At 67.6% G+C, this 8,446-nt stretch overlaps 1 protein-coding gene across 5 annotated transcripts; it reads right to left on the bottom strand.

Moving 5' to 3' along the window:
* Nucleotides 1-539: 539 nt before the first annotated feature.
* On the bottom strand, nucleotides 540-5,404 carry TAF1C (TATA-box binding protein associated factor, RNA polymerase I subunit C). 5 transcript variants are annotated; one of them, XM_037374439.1, is made up of 14 exons: nucleotides 5,142-5,404; nucleotides 4,935-5,028; nucleotides 4,537-4,643; nucleotides 4,356-4,445; nucleotides 4,188-4,258; nucleotides 3,853-4,046; nucleotides 3,668-3,778; nucleotides 3,418-3,541; nucleotides 3,231-3,302; nucleotides 2,975-3,110; nucleotides 2,752-2,880; nucleotides 2,410-2,584; nucleotides 2,139-2,276; nucleotides 540-1,830 (listed from the first exon to the last, which is right to left on the bottom strand). In XM_037374439.1, the coding sequence occupies exons 1-14, from the start codon at nucleotides 5,271-5,273 to the stop codon at nucleotides 674-676; spliced, it is 2,730 nt and encodes a 909-aa protein (XP_037230336.1). In that variant the 5' UTR covers nucleotides 5,274-5,404; the 3' UTR covers nucleotides 540-673. The 5 variants fall into 5 exon arrangements, with proteins under 5 accessions (XP_037230336.1, XP_037230334.1, XP_037230335.1 ...); XM_037374437.1 differs by having other exon boundaries at nucleotides 3,853-4,100; XM_037374438.1 differs by having other exon boundaries at nucleotides 4,350-4,445.
* Between the last annotated feature and the right edge of the window lie 3,042 nt (nucleotides 5,405-8,446).

The following is an 8,446-nucleotide window of genomic DNA, read 5'->3' on the forward strand; positions in this document are numbered from 1 at the left end:
CAGCCCAGCCGCGCGCCAAGCCCCTCGCCAGCACCGCCGCCATCACCGTCGCGCCGGCCCCGCCCCCTCCGCCCCATTGGCTCCCGCTCCTGCCACTCCCACCCCTGCCCCCACCTCCCCACCGGCGCCTTAAAGTGCCCGCCCGCGCCTGCGCCCACGCGTGACTCCCCCGTCCCCGCGCGCGTCCCCCTTGTGTTGCAACACAACTTGTTGCAACAACAACTTGTGTTGCAGTGCTGGGGGACTGCGTGCATGAGGACCTGCTGCTACAGTGGGCCGGCCTCCTCTTCGATGACGGCCCTACAGGGGGGGCACTGGCCTGGCTGCCCCCCAGAGATGGGGGGGCACACAGAGGCTGCCTGGTGTACCCCGGAGGGAAGGCCATGAACCACCTCTGTATCCTTACCCACGGGGTGTCCCCAGGGAGGGAAGTGGGGATTGTGTTGCACTGCCCTTAGCTGGCACCCCAGATTTCCAGGACGTGGTGCTGAAGGAGCTGCCCCGCAACACGAGCAACGACTTGTTGAAGGAGTGCAACACAAGCGCGACTCCCGCTGCCCCTCCGCACCGCACCGACGGGTACCGTGACCCCGCGTGGCGGCGCAGCACCCCCCCCCCCCCCCCCCAGTGACGGCCCGGGGCGGGGGACTGGCCAGGCGGCGTTTATTGGTGCTCAGAAGCCCATGCGCGGCCGCTTGCGGCGGGGCTGGGAGGCGGAGGAGAGCTGGCTCTGGGAGGAGGGGATGCACTGCTGGCTGGCCTGGCTGCCGGGGGGCTCCGGCGGCTCGGGGGGCACCTCGGCCCACACCGCCAGGTAGTCCCGCAGCGTCTTGCGCCGCTCCTTCGGGATGCCGCGGCTGCGCAGGCTCTGGGAGGACAGGAGCTCGTCGTCGTGCAGCGGCGATGCCGGGAGGGGGCTGCCACCCGGCGGAGAGCCCTGCTTTGGGGGGCTCCCCTTTGGGGGGCGCGGGTCGGGGGCCCCATCGCTGGGCTGCGACAATTCGGACTGGTAGGTGAGGGAGGAAGTGAAGCTGGCCGAAAGGCTGCGACGGCCCCGGGATCGCTTCTGCCGCTGCCGCCGCTCCCGCAACGCCTGCTGCCTCTGCGCCATGTTGAAGCTCATCCTCTCCTCCCACGACTGCTCCCAGTCCCGGGACCAGGCCTTCGTCAGGCGGGTGCTCAGGGCGTCCAGACCCTCTGCCGGCTGCAGGAGGGCAGGGGCCTGGGGGCCTGGGGGGTCCCAGCGCCGGATGCACCCCCCTTCCCGCATGGCCTGGCGCAGCTGTTGGCGCACCTGCCTGTGCAGGGCACTGGGGCCAGGTGGCCACTCCAGCTCTTTACGGGTGAAGAGGCGCTTCTGGCTGAAGGTGTCGGGACTAGCCTGCCTGGGGTGCTCCCTGCAGCCCTTGGAAAGGGCCTTCAGCCACCGGCGGTACCGTATGGCCGTAGCTGGGCTGGGCTCCGCCCGGGAGGGCTGGGGGCTAGCACAGGGCTCCTGGGGGAGCTCAGCTTCCTCCAGGGCCGCTGATGTGTCTGCATCCTCTTCCTCCTCCTCCTCATTGAAAATCACCTCCAGGTTGGACAAATAGAAGGTCTGCTCTTCCTCCACCTCGTCTTTGTCCTCTCTGCCCAAGCCTGGTGGGCTGCTGGCTGGAATCTCAAATAGAGGGGAAGAGCCAGGCCCTGCCGTGGCCTCAGTCCTGGAGATGACTGCAGGGGGCTTCACTGCCTCATGGGTCAGCCTCTGGCAGAAGACATCCCCAGCCTCAGAGAGCTGGAAAACCAGCAGGGACTCATGTGGTCCATCCTTCTGCAGTGCAGCAGCCAGCCCTGCTGGGACAGGAAAGTCATTGACACAGGTGTTCCAGCCCTAGGGCCCCTCCTGGGGCCTGACCAGCAGTGGGGGCTGCCATCACCCTCAGCCTATCACCCCTAGCCCTGGCATGTGCACAATCACTGCTGGCTCCTGTCCCCCATATCCTCTTCTAGGTCACTGATCTCTTGCCCAGGGCTGTTCAGGGCTTTGCTTTTGCTTTTTCAGCCACTACCCCGCAGGGCACAGCAAGGGCTACACTCCCCACTCCAGCCCACTTTCTCTTCTCCAGGACCTGCACACCCAGGCGGCGTGGGACACCCACCAGTAGCTGGGGCACTGAGGCGCTGCTGAAGCAGGTGGTGGCGGTGCGGGAGCTGGGTGGGAAAGTGCTGCAGGCAGCCGGCGATGCTGTGCAGCTTCTGTGGAGGTCCCACCAGCCGGCAGGCCGACTGCCTGCCCCCTGTGGAAGAACACACCAAAAACTAGCCAGTGAGCACCAATGCCAGGATAACAGCTGGTGCCAGCAGTGAGGAGGCTGGGATGCAGGCACAGAGGAGACCCAGCCCCACAGCACCACTGAAACCCCATCTCACCCTGGTATTGCAGCATCAACAGCTCCTGGGTGCGAGATGCACCAAGCAGCACCTTATGGCTCCTCCCGGGGCCTCCTGGCGTCAGATGGGCAAAGAGAGGGGGATCCTTCATCATGTGCGTCCACTTCAGCACAGGCACCAGCGGCAACCGCTCATCCAGCACATACACAGAGAACTGGGAGGGCAGGCACAGCTCGGGGGTCTCAACACAACACACCGTGGCAGCCCCCCTCAGCTGGGCAATCCCCCAGCCCCATGGGCACTGGCAGCCAGGGCTGTGCCACAGTGTCCCGTTCCCCCCCCCAGCCCATGGCTGTCCCTCCCAGGTGTGGTGGGACTCACCTGGGAAGCAATGAGGTGCTGGAAGGGGTGAGCCCTGCCCAGGTACATGGGCAGCACCACGCGCTCACCCTGTTGGCAACCATTTGCCTCACCTGCCTTGAACAAGTTGAAGTAGCATCTCTCGGGGGCCTGCAGCAGCAGAGTGGGGCACTGTCAGCACTCGGGGCCAAGGAACACACTCCCCCAGCCAGCACGAGCCCCGTGCCCACCCTCCCGGGCTCACCCGGGTGTCCAGGCACTGCACGCCAGTGCGGTCAGCACAGCTCAGCACCCGCGGGTGGGCTGTGAATTCACTCCAGCGCCAGGGTGAATGGTCACAAAAAAACATAGTCTGGGGGTCATGTCGGAGCTTCTGCAGCCTGTGGGGAGAAAACAATGCCAGCACAGGGCTGAGCTGCTGCTCTCACTTGAGCCCCTCCATACCACTGAGATCTAGGGGTCTGTACAAGCCCGGTCCAGCCCTGAGTGCCCCATCTCACCCTGTCTCAACGCTCCAGAGGTAGACGGCTCCACTCTGGGTGCAGACAGCCAGTTCCCCAGGTAGGTGAGGGCTGCAGGATGTGGGCATGGCATCAGCACAGAGGTGAGATCACCCACCACAGAGGGGAGGGCTGCAGAAGAAGCAGCCTCCCACTCCTTGCAAAGCTCTGTTCCCCCAGTGCCTACCTGACAGTGAGGCAGGAGGCAGGCACGCTGGTACGGATGACCTGCAGTGGGGTGGGGGTTGCCCCTGTCCTGCCTGGCACCCTCCAAACACCGCAGTGATAGTCTGAGCGGATACCAACAAAATCTGACAAGGGGACAGCAGGCAGCACGTGAGAAGGCATGGTTTTGAGGGTTCCCTGCCACCTCTCCACCCCACACCCTGCCCAGCCCGAGGTACAGATCCTGGGTATGGATCCTGGGGCTGGCTCACCTTCCCTATCCACCCGAGTGGCAGCCACTTGCCGGATGCGCCCATTGAGCTCAAATTGGGCTGGGGAGCCCCGGGTGCGGGGCAGCTCCTTCAGCACCACGTCCTGGAAATCTGGGGTGCCAGCTAAGGGCAGTGCAACACAATCCCCACTTCCCTCCCTGGGGACACCCCGTGGGTAAGGATACAGAGGTGGTTCATGGCCTTCCCTCCGGGGTACACCAGGCAGCCTCTGTGTGCCCCCCCATCTCTGGGGGGCAGCCAGGCCAGTGCCCCCCCTGTAGGGCCGTCATCGAAGAGGAGGCCGGCCCACTGTAGCAGCAGGTCCTCATGCACGCAGTCCCCCAGCAGCCCCAGCGGCACCTCAAAGAGCCAGTCGCGGCTGAGGTGGGAGAACCAGCGCAGACGGGAGGTGAGGTACTGCTGGGGGCAGCCTCTGCAAGGGTACAGATGGCGTCAGGCAGGGGGAGAGAGCAGGAGTACCCTCAGGCCTCTCCAGGGCAGGGGCCATGGGGACACTTACCGCCTGGCCTCCAGACGGGCAATTTCCTCCATCAGGGCCGTCATCCGGATAGTACTGCTCCGAGCCCGTCTCTGCAGGGAAGACAAGGAGGCAGAGGTTGAGGCTGGCAGTTGCAAGGGGAGGAGTCCGGGATGGCGTTGTCACACCTGGATGGACACTGACCGTCACCTTGGAGTTGCCCAGGTAGAAGTTCTTGTGCAGCAGCTGTCCAAGGGAGCCAAATGCATCTTCTGGGTGATCCACAAAGAAATGGCCCAGCTGTGTGGGAAGGACAGAGAGGGGCTGGGAAATGCAGAGATTCCATGCCACCTCCCAGGGCCTCGGTGGGACATGGTGCCCCAGATCCTACCTGCTTGGTGAAGTTCAAGGTGGCTCCAGACTTGTCTGTCCGGAGCTTCCTGCGCAGGAAGCCACGGTAGAGAATGTCCTGAGGTGTGAGCGAGGGGATGCAGCAGCCTGCGGGGAGACGGCAGCAGCTGGTTGGTACCGCATAAGCACCAGGACCCCGTTGCAGCACTGCAGGGCAATGGCTCACCCATCCCCACTCCCTCCTGTGCCAGTATCCCTGGGAGAGCTGCAAAAGCTCCCCATGTGAGTGTGGCAGAACCAGCAGGGACCTTGAGGTGCAGGGCAGCTTGGCAGGTGGGTGCAGAGGTGGCATGGGATGTCTGTCCCGTGTGTCATCATCGTGTCCCCCCCCACCCCGCACCACGCAACATACCCCTTCCCGCCCCCCGCGACCCTCACTCTCGTTGGGAGGCAGAAAAGGCACCGCAGCGGCGTCGGCAGGTTCCCAGCTCTCGCCCGTCTGGCCGCGGTGGGGCACGAACGCCGTCTCGGCCTGCAGGGCGCGGAGGCAAGAGGTGAAAGCTGCTCCCGCCCGCCCCTCGCCGGGCTCCCCCGGCCCGGCCCGAACCCCGGGGCAGGGCGGAGCGGGCTGCGCCGCGGCCTCACCTGGCGGCTGGAACGGCCAGCCCCCAGCACCTGCCCGTGCTCGCCCCAGCCAGCGGCCGGAGCGGGGCCCCCCTCCTCCCGGGGCGGGCCAGCGCCGAAGTAGCAGGGGAAGAGAGCGTCCGGGAACTCCATAGCCCCAGGGGGTGCCGGTGCCGGGCGGGGCGGGGCGGGGCGGGGCGGGGCGGGACCGGGCCTGGGCCTGGGCCTGGGCCTGGGCTGGGCCGGAGGGTCCCAGGGTCCGAAACCAGCAGCACTCCGTGCCCGCGCGGGAACGGCGCCGGAAGTGGCGTCACCACAGCGTCGCGCTACTGGCGCCACTCACCAATCAGTGCCCCCTGGCGGCAGGAGGAGCAAACGCCTCTCCGCCGCCGGTACTGGCACAAGGCGCGGGGACCGGGACCGGCACCGAGCGGGGGGAAGCGGGGGCAACCCGGCCGGACCAGGCCGGCACTGGGAGAGCCCATCGGGACCGGAACAAACCGGGAGACGGGCCGGGGGCGGGCACAGTCCTCCCCTGCTAGCCCCCAGGCGGCAGCGGGGAGCCCCCGGGGGTCCTGCCGCGGGCGCGCCGCGTCCTTCGTGGCCGGCCTGGCCCCGGTGCTGCGTTGCAACACCGAACACCCTGGGGACGAGGGGCTAAAGGGCACCTCCTGGAGGGATGGGGGGGTGTAGGGCTGCTGCAGCCCACCCTGCCCTTCCCCTGCCACCCGCCGGCTGCCTGGCTCCGGGAACCCCGCTCCCGCCCCGGCTCCGGTGCTCTCCCCTCGCCCAGGGCGGCGGCGGGCTCCCCATGGAGGACCCGCCTGGCTCAGCACCCCCACGGGTACCCACGCCCACCGGTGCTGCTCACCGCGGACGGGTCTGTCCCATGGAGCTCTGGCGGGACCCGGGGGCCTTTGGGGAGTATCTGGGACAGGGACACGGACACACCAGACTCCCCCGTCCCCTTCCCAAGGAGAGAGGGTCCAGGCTGCTCCCGGAGGGACCGCAGGCCTCGTTCATCCCTCTTGTGCCAGGGGCCACCGGCCTGGAGCCGTGCCCCGGGGGGTCTGAGCCGGGAGGCGGCGCTCAGTCATGCCTGGAGGGGGGCTGCGCTTGGCGGGGGGGGCCGCTGGGCAGCCAGGCCGGACCACCGGGGGGCGGCTGCTCCCCCCGCAGCTCCACGGTGCTCCGTTATGGGGGAATGGGGTGGGAGCGGGGCTGGCACAGGGCAGAGCGCTCCCAGGAGCAGAGCTGTGGCCACGGATACCCCCCACCCCCGCCTTCACCGCGGTCAGGGAGGATGGTGATGTCAGGGGAGTCTGGGGATGATGTCAGGGGAGTTTGGGGAAGCATGGTGAGATCATTTCCAGTCGGGATGCCCTCATCCCCTCAGGCAGTGCCCAGACCCTCTGTCACAGACACCTCCTCTATGTAAGATAAATAATTTATTACAACAAGACGGTGGCTGCTGTTAGCAAAATACCTGATCCCCATCAGACAGCCCCGATAGGTAGCCCCCCCCAGCCCTCATAAGTAGCCCTTGCTATTTCACATCCCCCCTCCACAGGATCCCTGTTTGCCCCTGGCATTGTAGCCCCCTTGTCCTCCTACACCACATCCCCACAGCCCATTTCACCTAAGTCCTGTGTCCCTCTTGTAGCTTAGCCCCATGGCCACCTGCATCCCAGCTTCATGTCCCCTGTCTCCCAGCCCCGTGTCCCTAACCCCAGCTTATGCCCCTGTGCCCCAAACCTTATCCCTGTCCCCAGACTGCATCTTTGCCCTCAGCCTTAGGTCCCTGTCCCCAGCTTATATGCTTGTGACCAGCCCCAGTGCCAGCCCCCAGCCCCATGTTCCTCTCCTTCAGCCCCATATCTCTGTCCCCCGGCCATATCCCTGTCCCGAGCCCCAAGCCCCTGTCCCCAGCCTGTGTCCCTGTCCCCCCAGCCCCGTATCACTGTCCCCAGCCATTGTCTCTGTCCCCAGCCTATGTCCCCGACCTCAGCCCCATGACCCTGTCCCCAGCCTGTGTTCCTGTTCCAACCCCTGTGTCTCCATTCCCGGCCCGTGTCTCTGTTGCCAGCCCCATGGTTCTGCCCCTAGGCCATATTCCTGACCCCAGCCCCGTGTCCCTGTCCCCAGCCCCGTCTCCCCGTTCCCACCCATCTCGGTGCCCCGAGCAGCGGCGGGGCCACCCCGGGGGAATCGAGTCGCTCAGGGGGGCGGGGGGCTGCCGCCGGCGAGTGACACGCGTGGGGGCCAATGGTCGCGCGGGGGCGGCCCCGGGGGGCGGGGCGGGTGACGTCATGGGCGCCGGTGCGCGGCGGGGCTGCTGGCGGCGCGCGCCCCACGGCAGCCGGCGCGGCGGGATGGGCCGGCGGGGCGGCGGGGGGCGGCGGGCAGCGGCGGCCGCTCGCCCCCCGCCTCGGCCTCCCGCTGCTGCTCCTGCCGCTCCTCCTCCCGCCGCCGCCCGCCGGTGAGTGCCGCGGGGCCGGGGGCGCGGGCCGGGGGGGGGGCGTGCGACGCGTGTGGGGCACAAGCGCGACGGGGCACAGGGACGAGCCCACGGGATGGGGCGCAGGGTGCGCACATGCGTGGAGGGCGCGTGCCGTGGGGCGGGGGGATGCACAAGCACGGGGGCGCGTGGAGCCGGGAATGGGGTGCATACGCCATGGGGCGCGGAGTGCGCGTGCCGTGAGGCGGGTGTGTGCAGTGGGTGGGAGGTCTGCGCGCTGTGGGGCGAGGGGCTGCGTGTGCGGTGGGGGGAAGGGTGGCCGCGTTGTGGGGCAGGGGGACGAGCTTGCGACAGGTATGAGGTACATGAGCTATGGGATGTGGGGCGTGCACGCAGTGGGGCGGGGGTGGGTGAGGATGGGGCACAGGGGTGCAAGCAGCGGCGCGCAGCATCCGCTTGCTGTGAGATGCAGGATACACGTGCAGTGGGACAGGTGAGTCTGTGCAAGGCGGGACGGGGGGCACACGCAGTGGGATTTGGGGCACGTGTGCAACAGGGCACGGAGGTAGGCCCGGCTGGGTTCGGGGTGTGCGGGCAATGGGGCAGGAGGTGCTCCTGCAACAGGGCACGAGGTGGGTGCGACGGGACAGAGGATGCGTGTGCCGTGGGGTGTTTGCGTAACGGGGCACGGGGCTGCACGTGCAGAGGGTGCCAGATGCCTGTGCAATGGGGCGCCAGGATGTGCGTGCGGTGGGGCATGACGATAAGCCCGCCGTGGGGCGCGGGGTACCCGTGCGGTGGGCCACGGAGATCAATGTGCAGTGGGTCACGGAGGTGTGGGTGCCAGGGGGACGCAGGCGGTGCAAGT

Source organism: Falco rusticolus, chromosome Z (assembly GCF_015220075.1).
Source record: "Falco rusticolus isolate bFalRus1 chromosome Z, bFalRus1.pri, whole genome shotgun sequence".
Classification (NCBI taxonomy): domain Eukaryota; kingdom Metazoa; phylum Chordata; class Aves; order Falconiformes; family Falconidae; genus Falco; species Falco rusticolus.